Source organism: Pseudorca crassidens, chromosome 12 (genome assembly GCF_039906515.1).
Source record: "Pseudorca crassidens isolate mPseCra1 chromosome 12, mPseCra1.hap1, whole genome shotgun sequence".
NCBI classification, from domain to species: Eukaryota; Metazoa; Chordata; class Mammalia; order Artiodactyla; family Delphinidae; genus Pseudorca; species Pseudorca crassidens.
This window is the reverse complement of record NC_090307.1, coordinates 70,904,125-70,921,791: the sequence shown is the minus strand read 5'-3', so window position 1 is coordinate 70,921,791 and position 17,667 is coordinate 70,904,125. Positions and strand designations below refer to the sequence as shown.

Sequence of the window (17,667 nt, the reverse complement as noted above, 5' to 3'; positions counted from 1 at the left end):
AGATTTTCTGACACGGATCTTCTCAACATTTGTTAATCACAGGATGGGGGACTGAGATGCCTGGGAAATCTGGCTATGACCCAGCTCTAAGGGACTCTCTTCTTTCCATTTTCCCAGAAGCAGGGTCCTTGTGTAAATTATTTTCTATATATAAAATAGCCAATCACGATAAGACATTTCCATGAGTATATAACTTTTAAAATATTTGCAAAAAAGCAATTTTCCTCCCCATCCTCGATATTGGGAGTTCAACTTCCTTCACCTCAGCCCCTCAACGCACAGATCCTGTCACTGGTAATACATTCTCAAACAGGCGTTCAGCTATAGTAGAAACAAACTCATCATGAATCTGTTTATAACCAAAAAAGCATCTCAGTTTTAATTAGCTAATATGTTAAATTCGAAGTCGTGTTTATGTTTAAACATTCTACAAACCCATCTTAGAAAATGGGCATGTCTGATAAGGCCCTTCCTTGTCTGAAAGGAAATTACCAAAAATAATACAGACATCCTGCTGAGGGGTTTGCACTCCAGAGACATGTATTTGTTTCTGCTGCAGCAACTGTGAATAGACTGAGCACAATGTGTGAATTCTAGAAGATTTCTTCCATTAGCTCAAGTAGGACGTTTACAAAAGAGAAAACAAACGAAAACCCCTGAGATTATATCTGAAGGTGGGATTGGAAGCACCGCACTACTTGCCTTGAGTAGTAAGATTCCACACCCAGGGCCTCCCGGACGCTGGCGATGTGCTGCTCTAGGGCCGAGCTGGTGGCTGTTGGAAGGGCTGTGCTGCTGCCAGCCTGGAAGTCACTGGAGTTTTCCACCGTGTTGTCTCCCAGGTAGTGTTCGTGAAACTTCAGAATCCCTGAAACAAGACAGGCACAGGCACAGCCAACGTTATACATGATTGGGGTTGGGGAAGGGAAGGCGGAGGACAGTGGGCAGCAAGGTCGATGCTATGTGACCTCTTTGACAAGCATGCTGTCCTCCAAACCATGTGAAGAAATCCTGAAATCCAAGGTGTCAAGAGGGCTTTCAGAAGCCTGGTCACTACGCTTTTTACAGCTTTCACCAGAAGGTTTGGTGCTTGAAAACAGGGAATTCAAGACAGGGCTTTTGATTTTGACGACATATATTCAGAAGCTCCTGGAATGATGATTAGTTCACATCAGTTCACGTATTTCAAAATAGATGCTTCTCAGAAGCACCAAACAGGGAGAGTTTCCTTTCAGGAATAGTGCACGAGCATGCCATGGTGCATTCTCCTCAGAAACTGAACTCCTGACAAAAAATATAGCTAGCCAAAAGGAAACTGTGTTACTCAAAGACCTTTCGTTTCACAAAAGCAAATCAAAATAAATATGTAGTGTAAAGGCCAGATAAAAAAATTTTAAACCATCTTTAAATAAGACCAACTGGTCAATGGTCATTAATGGATTAAAGGAGCAAAAAATGATAGCTGTATGAAACTGAGGCAATCCGTAGTGGTTTTCTAGCAATAAACACAGGACATATTCTCAAATGGTGAGGAGGTATGTCAGCCCTGGAAAACGCTCGTCCTCTCTGATTGGATTAAAGCCCTGGTGAAAGCTTCAGAGTCTCATTAAGAGCAAAGAGAAATGGAAAGAGAAACAATAGAAACCTCATTATACATGGCTCATTGTTACAGGGATTTGGATATACCACCTGTCAAATCGTGTTCCCAAAACATAACCACCACCGAGAGAAAGAGCTCAATGCCTCCATCATCAGCTGTGTCCTCCTGAGCGTCAGGGCCCTCCGGGGGCTGGGATACACGGGGACTCATCCCACAGTGCACGACGCCCACCAAGTCATCATGAACACCACAACTTAAAACCTTTAGCATAAAAAGGTCAGAGGCAAGAATGTTCTTTACGGAAAGCCCATAAAAAACATGGAATTAAGGGTAAAATTATAAAAAGTGAGGCTGGGGCTTCCCTGGTGGCACAGTGGTTGAGAGTCCGCCTGCCGATGCAGGGGACACGGGTTCGTGCCCCGGTCCGGGAAGATCCCACATGCCGCGGAGTGGCTGGGCCCGTGAGCCATGGCCGCTGAGCCTGTGCGTCCGGAGCCTGTGCTCCGCGACGGGAGAGGCCACAGCAGTGAGAGGCCCACGTACCGCGAAAAAAAAAAAAAAAAAAAGTGAGGCTGAAGCACAGAACATACAGGCATTCTCAGAATGTAATCAGAACCCAGGAAGCATCTCAGATCTGTCATCCAGCCATCATTTTCTTTTTAAATCAAAGGGACAGAAACGTAATCAAGAAAATCTTGTCAGTTCTCCTTGGCAGTTGAACTTTTTGAAATTGGCTTACAGATATTCAAGAAGCCCATTCTTCAAGATTCCCAATTATAAGATCCACTTCCCCAGTCAATAAACTCTAATTGGATCTGGTGTGTCTCCAGCATGGTAAAACCATCAGCATTTTGTTATGCAAAAAATATGGCCCTAACAGCTAATTAGTGGTTCTGTATTTAGTGAAACTGTTAAAGCCTGAACATTTAATCCTGATTTAATCAAAGGGGATTTTTACTTCTGAAATAGATTTACAAATGAACTGGTTAAAAATGGGTTTTGCTAAACTCAGAAATTTCAAGCATAAGACTTCATTTATATACTGTGACAGAGTTGCCATTATCATTTTAGTCTCTTTAACTGTACCATGACAAAGGGTCACAATTATTAAATCATATCTAGAAAGAACTCATTCGGACTTATTACTTTATTAGCTAATGAACAACAGCTGCCTAAAAATAGGGCTGCTGGTGAAATTAATCCTCCTGCTCTTAGTCGTCCTTGATAAATGCTTCCACATTCACCAGCGAGGAGCCGTGATTTCTTGGGGGAATGAGAAAGCTGGGCTGTCTTATTAATTGAATGCCCCACCACGGACTACCACCGTGGCGGAAGATTTGCTGAAAGCCGACATTAGCTCCTTGATCTGATCTATGGTAATGCACCTCTCCCACCTCTATTCACTAGACTTTCACAACCTAGTGTCTTAATTGCCCTGTTCCCACAAGAAGAGATCTTACCTGCCCCAGGAGCAAGCAGCCAGCTGTACAGGTAGCCCGCAGCCAGGGAATAGTAAAGCACTAGTCCCCTCTGGCCATTAACCATCTCTAAGATCTGATCAATAGTGACTGGGGAGTAGGGGTCGGAGTCCTGCTGTCCTGTCTGCCGTTCTACCAGGAGATCTGCAAACGCCCTTGTCCGTCCTCTTTCTGCCACGGCCAGGGCTTCGTCATGATGGCCTAGGAGACAAAGGGATAGGCTGGGAGTCCACGGGGAGTATGATTATCAGAGAGGGTTATCAGGTACAGAGACCCCGGGCAGGCAGAAACCCCACTGCCTCTCCACGCCAACGTGTGGCAGACTCTCAATGAGACTGTTTCAAATTCAACCCCCTGCCTCAGATGACAGGTGCAGTGACCACTCTACTCAAACCCCACATTTTCAGATTCCACCCCACCGTAAGCCACCAGGCTTCCCTGTCTGGCAGCCACACCACAGGAAAGCTGACTGTTCAGAGCAGCCATCCTCAGCCCTGCCCACTCTCCCCCCACATCCTGAGTTACTCCCCGGCCTCCTGGCTTCTGACCCCATTCACTTGGCTCTTTGGACCTGATGTTCTGTGCTCTGGTTACCCTCTCACTTCCTTGCTCAGCTTGGATTCTGATTTGGCCTTGGCAGATGAGCCCTCTAGGACATGGCTCTTGACCACCTTTCTATCTCTCCTCGATGCAGCCCCTCTGTGCATCACATTGCCCAGCCCTGTTTCCACATTTTCCACCAAATTATACCTCTGTGCCCTCACACATGCTGGTCCATCTGCTCAGTGTGCCTTTCCCCTGTTTACTGAAAACAAGGAATCCCAATAGCTGTCTTGCCTATCTCAAAGACTAAACGAGGCCCTATATGTGGAGGTGGGTGGTAGGCATTATTCAAAGCACAGTATATATAACAAGTGACATTATAATCACTAGAGCTGATACCTCATTCCATTCTGGGCTCCCACACACTTGCTTCTCGTCTCTTCTCATTCCCATGGGCAAAGGGTTCAAACCTCTGAGGTCTCTAATCCTATGAAACTGCTTCTCTCTTTCAAGCTTTTCCTCAGTCTTTGGATCCAACCTCTAATCCCATTTCATCTAAGAAACTAGTCTGTAATCTAGTTTAAAAGCTAATGCTCAAATATGAGAGCACAAAAGATAAAGCAACATCCTTTCAAGTTAGGATTATTAGAAGGAACACAATGCAAAGGATCTGCTTACATCATAAATATACAAATGGAAGAGTTGCTAGAACTAGGGTCCAAAGAGAGGGCAGGCAGAGGCAGGAGACCAGATGCTGCAGCCCCAAAGCCCTTCAAGGATGCCCTGCTTCCTACAGTCTGAGTATCAGTAGAAAGCGGGGATTTGTATGTGTGTATGCAAATGTCTTCTTTTACCCTATTAAGTTATTAACTGGAACAGCAGGGACGATTTCTGTACACATTGGAAAATTGGCCCCAAAGTGCTAGACAGACTTAACACTGTGATTATAGTAGATAATAAACTGTAATCGCAGGCAATGAGCACAGTTAATAGATACATTTTTCAAGGGGAAATTTGAGTATTCATACCCATAAAGCAAAGGACAGGTTATTGATAAGGCCTCAACATCCAACTTCAAAGACACTGTTAATTCCAATGAATACCTCCTTAACCCAAGTTCTGGGTTGGGGAAAATGGTCTGCAGAGATGGACAGCCCTGAGGAGAGGGAGAGGACGGGGTTGCTGGAATAGGGTGGCTGAAACAGTTAAGGCCCGGGTAAGGGAAGGTGGATACTGTCCCAGTGCAATGCAGCCCACAGGCCTGGGAGCGTTGTCACTGACTATGTCACAGCCTTGGGGGCAGACAGTACAAACATTTATTAGACAGCAACATTAAAAGATGTGTGGCAGTAAAACAGGAAGAGACCAGTGTCTTCTCAGGTACCTGCCCCCAGGTACTAATGGGCAGAGGGAACCTGGTGGGAGCACCTGCTTCAAGCATCCCTGTCTCCAGGACACCTTCTCTGGCTCCTGGGTCTGTGTGCCAAGCCACTTCGTTCCCACAGCACCCGAGTCCCTTTTACTCTAGTGCCAATCACACCCTCCTGGGCTCCCGACTTCTGTCTCCTGATAGGCTAAGAGCTTCTAGAGGTCAGGAACTGGGACTTCTTGACTGGCACTAGGCACACACAAATATTCATTGCTTGAACGAACGAATGTTCAATGGCTGCGCTGTGGTTGTGGCTTCAGTCTGCTGTGACAACAAATCATATTTCATCACAGCACTCACGAAACGACTCAGACACAGGGGTGCATGCACACAAGGTGGGAACCCCCGCTGCTCTCACCGAGGCTGACGAGCACTCGCTGCAAGGCCTGGTAGGAGGATGTCTGCAGGTCAAAGAGGGAGAGCTTGTAGTCCGTGCTCAGCTGCACTTCGTGTCGGATCGTTTCAAACAAGGCTGATGCTCTATAGAGCTGCAAGGAGGGGAAAAGAACGTTATCTGTTTTCCAGAAACCACTGTCTAGCTGTTCACCGACTAGGGACAATTTTTGCTCACATCTTGGTACACAACAGAAAAATTGTTTTAAGAGATTTGAAAAAAGAAAAAAAAAAAAAAAAAAGAGATTTGAAAGGATGAATCTTTTTTTCCAGGTAGGTCTTTGTGGACCTGAAAAGGCACCAATTAGATCCTACTCAGTAAATTATAGTTTGTGTAATCAATTTTTGACAGACAAGGGGATCTAAAAGACAGGGGTTATAGACTCATAGTCTGAAACTTGTGGAAAAAAATCAGCTATGAACGCGATCAAGTGCTGATTTTGATTAAAACAAACGAAAAGCCTCTCCTCTTGTCATCAAGTAATTCACCACCCCAACGCCTCACAGTACAGAAGGGCTGGAACTGGAGCAGGTGAGGGGGAGCCAGGCAGGAGACGCCTGAGGCTGGGGGGAAACCCTGACGGCAGCCGCGCTCTCAGGAGGAAGGCTTCTTGCAGGCAGTTCAGCTGAACCAGATGCTGCTCTGCACAGCAGTGCTCCAGGGAGCCACATCCACTCACAGGCACACCCTGGGACCAGACACACGACACTCCTAAGGAGACACTGTCCTGCTGCTCTAAGGGGACCACAAGGTCAATGGGACAAGGCCTTTCTCTGATATTTATATGTGGAAACAGTATCAAATTTTTAATTCATGCAAATTTAAAGAATAGAATTCTAAGGCTAAGGGACTTAGACTAGGAGAGAGGAATGTATTCCCAACCCTGCCACTAATTTGCTGGGTGACTTTTGGTAAGATTCGGAACCTCAGTTTTTTCTCTGTAAAGGGATGGTTATCACTCTACCTCACAGGGTTATTAAGGAATAAATCCAGTCAGTGAAAGTACTTTGAAAACTATAAAGCACTATATCAGTACAAACTTTAATTTTTGAAACCAGAAAACTAGAGAATTAATTCTTTAAATTGTAAAACGTCGTAACATCCCAGGATGCTGTGGCACAAGTTCAAGCATATCATGTCCTCACTCCCTGTGAGCACCTACGACGGGAGCCTGGGCTCACCAATCCCTGGCCCCCTTTGCTAGCACAGCACCCTCCACAGCAAGCGCTGCCTAAGCAGCTGAGAGTGTGATTTTAGATGCCATCTCACAATTCCTCCAACCTGACAGAGGAACCCATAATTCCAGGGATCTTTCTAATTTGCAGAGCCGGCACAGAGCAGGTTTCTCTTCAACTATTTGTGTGCACGCAGAAACATGAACTTTGTGTGTGTGTGTGTGTGTGTGTGTGAGAGAGAGAGAGAGAGAGAGAGAGAGAGAGAGAGAGGGAAGGGAGGGAGAGGAAGAGGGGAGAGAAGCATCTAGTGATATAACTAGAAACCCACAAAGACAGTAAATCCAATAATTATGAATTCTTGGATTATTTACTTCTGTCATAAAATGTATATAATTTCATATTAGGGTTTAATGAGGAACAATAGCACATAATACAAGAATTCCAAAGAAATTATTGAGAAATCTATCATACAAGTGAGTAAGAGTCTTTACTATGGTTCAACACTTCTGGGCTGATACAGGCTGGAAATCTTGTATGTCAAACCCAAGAGCACAGGTCAACACCCTCTAGCAAACGTCATCACTACTAGGATAGTAATCCCAAGGTCTTCCATGCTTCTAGAAACAAAATCCACTCGGGACAGGGTTCTCCTGCTCACCTGATGTTGGGCTTCCTCCAGGTTCCCACTTGCCCAAAGGGAGAGGCCAAGACCATGGCGAATTTTGGCTTCATCTTCTCTTCGGCCCAGCTGCTCTGCTAACCTTAAACCTGAATTCAGATAGAGAAATTTTGAGGACACATAAAAGATAATTCCATCCTGCCAAGGAGTTCTGGAGCATAACTCTGGCTCAGGTGTATATGAAGAGTGTTAGCAACGCAGCTAGTTAAAATGCAGGACAAAAGCAGAATCAGCCAGGGCAGAGTAAGCATTTTTTTCAAATTCTGTGTTGGTAGTGACCTTTCCAGGTCACTCCAAGTTGCCCCAGCAAGAGCTCAGGTGATGGCTATCAGCAGAAGACAGGTTTGCAGGGCAGGCAGAAACACTGAAACAAATGGAACCTAACTGGCAGCCCTCCCAGCTGTGAAATCCCTAGCTTTGCAAATGAAAACTCCTGGCCTATAAGTTTACCTAACCCAATTCTCTGGCTGGCAAAAGTCTTTCTTGAAAGTTCCATAGTCAAGTACAGAAGCCCAGCTACTACTCTTTCCTATCACACGTGCACAGCATCCAATCAGTGTTGACGAGAGACACATCAGATGTCCTCCTGGAAGCAGAATGCTCACACCGCCTGACCCTGCCTTCTGTTACTGAGGCCGCTGAGGCATTTCGCATCCAATCTGCCTTTCCTTTAAGGCTGAGCCTTTGATGTGCCTCAGCGGGGTTGCAGAGCAAGAGCTATTATGAGTTGAAAACTTTAAATGAGATTGTTCTCATTCTAATGGCCTTCAGATAGGCACCTGCAGTTTGGGTCACTTACTCACAGGAAGCTTCTGGATTTCAGGACATCAGCAACCTCCAGAGCTTTGTGGGAGTCAAATCTGAAGGCAACCATTTATTGTATTGGTCACTAAGCAGTTCTCGGCATCACTTTGCCCTCATTATCCTGCTCTCTGTACATAGGAGTTAGCTTGTGCAGAGACAGCAGGAAAGCTCCCACACTACAACTGCACACACCAAGGAAGGACTTCTTCTTTCTAATCTAATTCAGGGTGCATGGGAGCCTGTCTCTGAGCATGCTGGGCCCACACAATTTCAGACTTTCGAAAAGGAACTGAGTCAGTTGAGAGGCTAATAAAAGTGATACTCGGGTTCAAACTCATAAAATATCATGCATCTCAAAATGCACATAACTCAGAAAACTTAGAAACAGCAGTTTAAATCTAAATCATGTCACAGGGTAACAAAAACAATATGTATTTACAAATTATTCACATTTTAAAATACTTCATAGAGTAGGAACAGAAATAAAAGAAATGGTTCTTGGGTGAAAACCAGGAGGAGACCAGTTGTTTTAACCTTCAACAAGCTAACCATATTCATTCAGCAATATAGCTCTCCCTGCTAGGCCTGGGCCTCTGAGTTGGAAGTCAAAGTCATTGAGGCAGCTCCTCCAGAAGGTTATGTTCTGTGCAAGGCGGGACTTGACTTTGCTCCCTGCTAGATCCCCAGCGTGTAGGACACTCACTGGCCCATAATCAAAAGTTCAACAATGAAGAGCTAAAAGCCCACTGGACAGACATGGTATCTGTCCTTCCCCAGTTTCTACCTGCTTCTGCCTCTTAGGAATCTGACCCACCTATCCAGCCCTCCTGGAGCCTAGTTTGCCAGAAACTAGTTACATGACTCCAGGTAAGTCACTAAATTGCTCCAGCCTCCCTTTCTTCAGTTGCAAAAAGAAAAGAAGCTGGATGAGGCCAGTGGTTTTTATCACAGGTAACCATACAAATCACGTAGAGAGCTTGTTCCAAAGGCTCTGACCAGGCCTGCCTGTGAGATTCTACTGCATGTGGGCAGGGGGATGCTAGTACACAGGCCTGTCTGAAAGCCAGGAGGGAGACAGAGTACCGAAGTGGTTTCCAACTGAACTGTCCCCTCACTTCAAGAGGCTGCAGACCCAACTCAGAGCACTCAGAAAGGGCCTCCCAGGTGTCCTGCACCTGAAACAACTTATGCGAAGAGGCATCTGGTCAGGTCCACGAGGTACACCAGACTCTCTGGTAGAGCACATCCACGAAAAAGACACTGTGGAGATGGCGCGATAAGAATTTAGATCTCTGCAAGACTTAAAATTACAACAATAAAAATAGAGTTTTCCATAAGTATAGAATTATGTTACAATATCTCAGGCAAAGCAGCTGCTTCATGAAAATAACATTTCAGGAAGTACCAAAGAACACAGTTGAAAGGTTGTCATACACTGGGTCTGAATTTAATAGTTTTCACATATTCAATTGAAAATCGCCCCCAGTCTGTTAGAATTTTACCAGTCTAGTTTCAGGAAACCAAAAGCCACCTCTCATATTTAATGCACTGAGGCAGAGCTCCCACTGAGTGGGAGCCAAATCATGTCTGGGAAGTGGCTTCTAGCCTCTCAGTAATCTCTCAGCCTGCAGGCCAGAGCAAGCCTGGTCTGTGCAGAGGACCACAGCGACCATCAGCCCCTGGCCCATTCTCCACTTCATGTGCTGCTTCCCTCTCTCCCAGCTTCCAGCTGGGGATCAGAAGTAATCGTGGACATGACTGCCCCAGCCCTGCTCTGTTCTTGGGAGGTTGAAAGAACTGCATACAAGGTCTTGTGTGGTTCCTGAGGTCAGGAAACCTGGGCTGAGCCCCATGCCACCACTGACTGACCGCATGGTCAGGATCAAGCCACTATAGTCTCTGAGCCTCAGGTCACTTAGCTGCCAATGGGAATAAAAAGATACAACTCTCATGGTTACTATGAGAATGAAATCCAATTAGATAAACTATGTATGCCAAAAAATTTTGGAAACTATAAATGACAGTTTTTGCTTGAAATCAGCAACCATTTCCTTTTACTAGTGAGCCAAGAACACCGTATCTGCTGTTTTTCCCTCCCAGGATGACAGGATGCCATGTGCCCGTGTGAGAGGAAGTGCTTTCCAGAGGAGGGTTCCAAAGGGGTGGAGGGCAAACACACTGCTGTGGGGCTCCTGCTTGGTGAGGAAGGAAGCATCCAAGGCCTGACTGTGCGCAGGTAACTGCATGGAGCCTGCCGGAGAGGAGAGGGGGTGGGGGGAGGGGGTGAAAAAGCGGGGAGGGAGGGAAGCAGTCACTTTCTGGGCCTGCCTGAAATAAGCCTACCGTGGCACCAGCCCAGCACGGTGGGTAACCAGCACCAGGAAACCTGGCTGATGGCTTGAGAGACCCTCAGACAGGTGCTTCTGGATTAGACCCCGGCTGCCACATTGAAATGGACTTCTACACAGCTTTGATACAGCTTATTTTCTAAAGGGACAATGGGCCCGGAACAGCTGCGCATTTTTCCTCTGATTCAGGCCCTTAACTTGTACACTATTAGATCTAACTTGACCTTGTGTAGAATGCGTTTTTTACTCAGTAGAGGGCTCTGAAAAGCAAGGAGGGTGTCAGCTCCTTGGACAGCTGGCAAGCAGAGCGAGACAAGCTGGGTAATGCATCCTGGACAGTGGAAAGCCTTTGTACTACTAAGGAACACCCAGTGGGGGACACCACGGTTTTGGAGTTGAACTGATGATGTGGTCTCTGAGATCCTCACTCCATGCAGAGGTGGCCACTCACACCGTGCACACCTCCTTCTGAGCAGACTGTGAGCTCAGTCTCAGGGTAGACCGAGAAGCCGTGACAGACCTTTTCACTTACCTTCCTGCAAGTACATGACTGCCTGGGAATAGTTCTGCAAAGCATGATGGGTCCTTCCAAGGCTACTATAAGACACCGTCTTGGCCACCAAGTCGTTCATCTGGGCAGCGATGCTCAAGTGCTGTTCTTGATAGACCACGGCCCTCTCAAAGGTGCCCAGGGACTCGTAGGTCAGGCCCAGGTTCCCATAGGCCCGTCCCTGGCACGTGGGGTTGTTGGTTTCCTCTGCTATCTGCAGATCCAGCTGGTGGTACTGCAGGGCTGTATCGTATTCCCCCATCTGCTGGTAAACGCCCCCCAGGCCACAGGCAGCATCACTTTCCAGAGCTCGGTCTTTCATCTCTCTAGCAATGTTCAGCTGGCGCTCAAGGCAGGAAATGGCTTGTTCGTAATTCCCTAATTGGCTGTGCAGACTTCCCAGCTCTCCATAGGCCTGGGCTTTATTAAAGGCCTCCCCGAGCTCATGGGCAACCACGAGCCTCTTTTCAAAGCACACAAGGGCTTGCTGCAAGCTCCCCATTGCCCTGTGGGGGATGTAGACAGAAAAGCAATGATATTATTTTGTGCAGGTGCAGACATGCTAAAGCCCCTGAGAAAATGAAAAGCATTTGTCACTGTCACTTACTATAGAAGCTCTTAACTTCTCTTCTAGCTAAAATCTATCATGTGCCCTTAGAGTGAGATGCAGGGGAATTTCATAATCTGGAAAGCAATTCAAAAGTCATCCCTTAGTGACCTTCCCAAGAGCTTGAGATTCAATGGGATATATACCCCAGAGGAAACATAAAATATATTAATAGGCACAATGATAGCAAGTGAACTGTTTGGTTCTTTGGGCCTCCCAATTTCCACTACTGCTTAGACTATGTTTTTGAAATCACTTTACAATGGCTATAAATCTTTCACCCTTAGCTTCTCAGAGCACTCTGTGGGTGATGATTTAGTCTGACCCTTGCCCTTCCTCCACTCCAGGAGCCCTAATCCCCTGCCTATCTGGAGAGGCCGTATATTCTGCAGACACAGACACCTTCTTGGGTTGCCCACGTTCAGAAGGAAAGCACCACCTTGGCCAACAGTGTATCTTTTTGTGCTGCTAAGAGATGACACGATAAGAGTGAGAAGAGCATGGATTCTGGCGGCAGACCAAACCAGGTGTGTAGGACACATGAATTCCTTTTCCTGAGCTTCAGTTTCTGGATGCTAATAAATCCCACATCCCATAGCAGATGATAATAAATGTAGACTAATACGGGATTGCTATAAATATTAAGCAAGATATCTATGCAAGGTGGCTAGCATGACAGTATATGTTTATTCACTCCCACTATTATGAGGTGGCTTTCCCTAAAAGCAACAAAATGGGGTCCAGGTAATTGGTGGGTATAGGTGTTATATTAATGAACACATCCATATAATGTGAGGGGCATTCAGAAAATATAAGTTAGATCAATTCATTCATCTTTCCCATTCCTATTATCTCTTTCATTCTGCTCATTATGATGTAGTCAAAAAGGTAGTGCATTTGGAGTCAGAGAGCCCTGGGTTTAACCTCAGCTGTCCCTTTTAAGCTGTGTAATCTTGGACATAAACTCTGGGCCTTAGTTTCTTCCTATATAACATAAGGGTAAAAATATACCCTGCTAATTTCACAGAATTATTGGAGGAACGAAATGAGGTATGCATGGAAATGATTTGTAGTCAATAAGCTGCCATGCAGACATTAAGTGGCCATTACTTTCACAACTGCTCTTTGTGCAGGTTTATCAACCACATTTGTCCTCTCATTTTTACCTGTGTCCATTTCCCAGGCCCCGGTAAGCCTTGGCTTGGTCTTGCATGCGATTTAGACTCTGGGCAACAGATAAATATTGTTCATAGTACTTTATAGCTTCCTCATAGTCACCCAGGGCCTCGTAGCAATCCCCCAGGTTGCCATAGGCCCGGCCCCTGTCGAGCACAGACTCATTTCCACTCAGCTGCTGCAGCATGGCCAGCTGCTGCTCGAAGTAGCCGATGGCTTCTTCCATCACATTCATGTTCATCTTTGTGATGCCCATGTTGCCATAGACCTGAGCTTCTAGACTCGGATCTTTCAGCTTCTGCCCTAGATCCAGCTGCTCTTCATAACACTTGAATGCCATCGTGTATTTCCCAAGGGCCATGTAGACGGCTGCCAGGTGCCCATGAGCTCTGCACTCTCCCGGCAAGTCGCTCAGCTCCTGATATACCTCCAGTTCCTGTGTGTGATAACCCAAGGCCTTGTCGTGTTTCTGGATCATTCGGTATGCGGTGCCCAGGGCTGCATATGCACTGGCCTCCAGTCTTCTGTCCTTTACATGGTGAGCCAAGCCCAGCTGCTGCTCATAGAATTTTATTGCACCACTGATATCTTTTTTACAGATGAATATATCGCCCAGGTTCCCCAGGGCTCGAAATTTAGCCTGGGAGTTATTCAGGGACTGGGCTAGGGACAGTAAGTACTTCTGACACTCTTCGGCTTTGTTAAAATTCAGCAGAGCCTTGAATGCTAAGCCCAAGTTGCAGTAGGCTTTTGCTTGGCTCAATTTGTCATGAAGGTCTTTGGCCAGGGCCAGATCCTGCTCATAGTACTTCACCGCCTCCTGGTAATTTCCAAGGCAGTAATGGGCGTAGCCAAGATTGTGGCAGACCTTCCCTTCTCCTTCCATGTCTTGAAGCTCGGGAGCAAGCCGGAGGTACTGTTCGTAATAGGGGGCGGCCTGGACGTACTCCCCTCGAGAGCAGTGGAAGTTGCCCAGGTTGCTGAGGGCCCGGGCCTCGCTCTGGATGTCACGCAGCTCCCGAGCGATGTTCAGGTGGTTCTGATAGTGCTGCAGGGCCCGGTCGTGGGCACCCAGGGCCTGGTAGGCCACGGCAAGGTTCCCGTGTGTGGATGCCTGTGAGGCACGGTCATTCACTTCCATGGAGATCTGCAGCTCCTGCCGGTGGTACTTGACAGCCTGGTCGTACATGCCCAGAGCATTGTAGGCATTGCCCATATTCCCGTAGGCACGGCCCTGGGCGGCGTAATCACTCAGCTCCTGGGCGATGCACAGGTGGGTCTTGTGGAGTTTCAGTGCAGTATCATAATCACCTTTCATCTGGTGTATGATTCCTGAGAAAGAGAATAAAACAATAGAAAAGGGTTGAAATGACTGATTAGCAATATAGAAAAATGTAATTTGCAACTCGATTTATACTCAAATACAATCCAGATGAATTAAAGAATTTAAAATAACAGAAGGTAGAATTAAATATTTATCAGCTCTCCAGAGGGGGGATAGCTTTCTAAGCTTCAAAGCAACAGGAATAAAAAAAAAAAACTGACAGATTTGGTTACAAAAATAATAAGTTTTATACTATAAATATATATCTAAAATTAAAAGGCAAACACAATACTGGAAAATATATGAATTATACAAAAAAATTCAATAGCTATCGTGTATAAAGATTTCATTTGTTTCATTAAAAAAAAAATCAAGACCCCAATTTACTGAAATAGGCAAAAATAGTAAAAGTGAGCAGACAACTCACATCCAAGGAAATACAGAGTAACCACAGGGGAAAATGTTAATTTCTTTTAATAATCAAAGAAATGCAAAATAAAGCAACCCTGAAGTACCATTTTACTTCTACTAAATTAGCAAACAAAAAATTTCAACAATACCCTATACTGACGAGGTGGCCCTGAAGCTGGTAAACACATCAACTGCTGGACACAAACGGGAACAGCCTTTGGAGGAGCAGCATGGCAAGAACCACACACGGTGCTGCTCAGACCCTGCAATCCTGCTCAGGGGAATGTCTTCTAAGGCAAGCATACAACAAATGCAAAAGCTGTATGCATAACAATCTTCACTGCACCATTATAGATTAGTGGAAAATCAGAAACATCTTCAATGGCAAACAACTTGGGGATTTTATAAGTACATTTTGGTATATCAACTCATCAGGGGATTATGCAGTCATTAAAAAGATAATTACGAAGTCTATGCAGAAAAATGGGGAAAAAAGAGTTCTTGCAATAATGTTAAGTGGAAAAAGCAGAAAACAATGCTGCCCGCTCCCTCACAATGACTAGGAAAATGAATCTGTGCACATGGACAAGACCTCGAGGGTATTATGCAAAAATAAAAACAGTTGCCTTGTTAGGTGATAGGATTTGAATGGTTTTTGTTCCAGAATTTCTTGTAATTCTGCTATCTAGCTTTTACAGTCAATAATAACAGCACTTCAAACAGCCCTCATAAACTATGCTATAGCTGCTAAGCTAAGCTGTTGTTTTTACAAGCAGTTCAAAATGAGATATATCATAAATATCATAAATATAAAGTAGTTCCAAACGAGGGATATAATAAAAGCAACTTGGGAAGCGCCTTTAAGGACAGCCTGGTTCATTTCAGTTGGGGCTGGGATGGGGAGGCACAGAAAAGGCGGAGGGATCTAGTATGCAAACAGGTTTCTCTTCGCCCTTGGTTTTGAACATGCTTTTCTGTGCATCAACGTGTGAACTTTGCACTGGTGACCAAAACCTGCAGAAGTATAAGAACTCAAAAACACCAAGATGGGTTGCTAACATGTCTGAACTGAAAATAGAGGCACTGAGAAAGCAAGCTATCGAAATCCAGCCTCTGCAATTTGCTTATCTCTACACCTTTCCTTCCTTCCTTCCTTCCTTCATTTACTTACACACTGACCCAACAAATATTAACTGAATATTTATTGTGTACTAAGCCTTGTGGAGGGCAGCACACAGGGAGAGAAATGAAGACACGTGTCTGCCCTCAGAAAGCACACAGGGTCATAAGGGAGACGGTCATGAAACAAATAATGTCAATACACATAATAAAAGCTGAAGTGAGCGGGGGCGTGGGAGAGAGAGGAGCATGCCAGGGCCACTCCTCCGGTCCTGACTTCCTCCCCTGCCTGCAGTGGAGGTCTGCCCTGCCCCAGGAGTCGTGCTGAGCTCTGGGTCCAGCCATCTGTATGACATTAACTGGATTTAGGGCACTGGATAAATCATTTAGCCTCTTTGAGCTTTTTTTAGTTCATCTATAAATTGAGGAAAATAATAATCTTGATACCAACCTTAGAGGATAGTAATGAGGATCAAATGAAATAATGTATGTGCAAGTGCATTGTAAACTATAAGGTGAAATTCAAATATTAGTTACTGAAATTACTATATGCTTCTAGGGGAGGGAATTCTCGAGGTGGTAGAGATTAAACAAACTATGGTAATTCTTCTGTGTATTTTCTTTTATGAGTAAAATATTTCATAGTTTAAAATAAGCAAATCATGGTACTCTATATTACGGAATAACATGGCGCCATTAAAAATGGTGAAGTAAAAAAAAAAGATGAACTAGAAGTTTATATACTGACATGGGAAAAATGATAATATATTAAGGGGTTATATGGGCACAAACAGTACACTTAATAAAAACATTAATAGGATGTATGTATTTACATACATGTTTATACTTATACATACAGCATACATTTTTTACAAAGGTAACAGTAGTGATCTTTGAGTGGTGAAATTTTGCTTATCTGTGTTTTAAATGGTTTTTCTATGATGAAACACCTGGTTAAATATTACTCAAATTTTTGAAACTCTGCTCTAATTAGAGCAACATTCCTGAGGACTGGAGATGTCACTGGCGTCCTAGCTGGAAAGGTCAGGTTTTCAGAGCCTGTCTCAAGGTTAGAAACTCTAAGCTGCCAAAAGGCACTACCTTAGCATCACCTGAAGGAAGCCCTCTTAGTGACAGAAACATTTCAGTTCTGAAGACCTGAATGCAGCCTGTATCTCTAAATGGCTTTTATCTAAAGAAAAAACTTGTAGGTTTCAAAGTTCCAAGTATCCTTAGAGGAAATGAATCATTTATTCCCTCTCTCCTCAGCTTCTGCATAAGGAGAAATAAGGGGCAAAATACCTGACCCGCCATGAGTGCAGAGTCATGAACAGAGCCAGAGCTGGGGAGGGCAGCATGAGTGCCCACACATCCCTCTGAGCACTTTCCCCCCTAGCAATGCCTTTACATTGATTTTTTTTCCCACAGCTTTCGGATTTCACTGCAATGATTTTTTTTTTTTTTTTTTTTTTGCTGTACGCGGGCCTCTCACTGTTGTGGTCTCTCCTGTTGCGGAGCACAGGCTCCGGACACGCAGGCTCAGCGGCCGTGGCTCACGGGCCCAGCTGCTCCACGGCATGTGGCATCTTCCCGGACCGGGGCACGAACTCGTGTCCCCTGCATCGGCAGGCGGACTCTCAACCACTGTGCCACCAGGGAAGCCCCCACTGCAATGATTTTTAAGCCAATATGATCACTGATTGGTTGCTAAGGTGGTGTTAAGAGGAAGCAAGCAGTGTGGGACCTTCAGAGAAGGAAACTGAGGAAGCTCAGGTTTTTTGTATGCACCCTACTGCTAAAGAAACAGGTCACCTGGCTAGCACCCCATCCTCCCCACTTGTACCCCATCCTATAGGAAGCTGGCTAAGTATCTGGAAGGCACACTATAATGGAAAAGGCACAGAACTTTAAGTCAGAAGTCCCATTTACAAGCCTGGCTCCCACCTCATTCAGCTGAGTATCTTTGAGACCCTAAGTTTCTGTCTCAGAGCCTTTGTTTTCTTTTCTTTTTTAATTGAAAACTTTTTGGT

The 17,667-nt window shown here is 45.2% G+C and overlaps 1 protein-coding gene across 4 annotated transcripts in view; it reads right to left on the bottom strand.

The window, feature by feature from the left end:
* The window catches only part of TTC28 (tetratricopeptide repeat domain 28), a 594,638-nt gene that overhangs the window by 93,547 nt on the left and 483,424 nt on the right, over positions 1 to 17,667 (bottom strand). For all 4 annotated transcript variants that reach the window (XM_067700377.1, XM_067700378.1, XM_067700380.1 and 1 more), the window contains 6 exons: positions 12,774 to 14,115; positions 10,983 to 11,506; positions 7,278 to 7,387; positions 5,409 to 5,538; positions 3,061 to 3,279; positions 703 to 868 (listed from right to left, as the gene is read on the bottom strand). In XM_067700377.1, the coding sequence (XP_067556478.1) occupies positions 703 to 868; positions 3,061 to 3,279; positions 5,409 to 5,538; positions 7,278 to 7,387; positions 10,983 to 11,506; positions 12,774 to 14,115 (2,491 nt within the window). The remainder of the gene's footprint in view (positions 1 to 702; positions 869 to 3,060; positions 3,280 to 5,408; positions 5,539 to 7,277; positions 7,388 to 10,982; positions 11,507 to 12,773; positions 14,116 to 17,667) is intronic.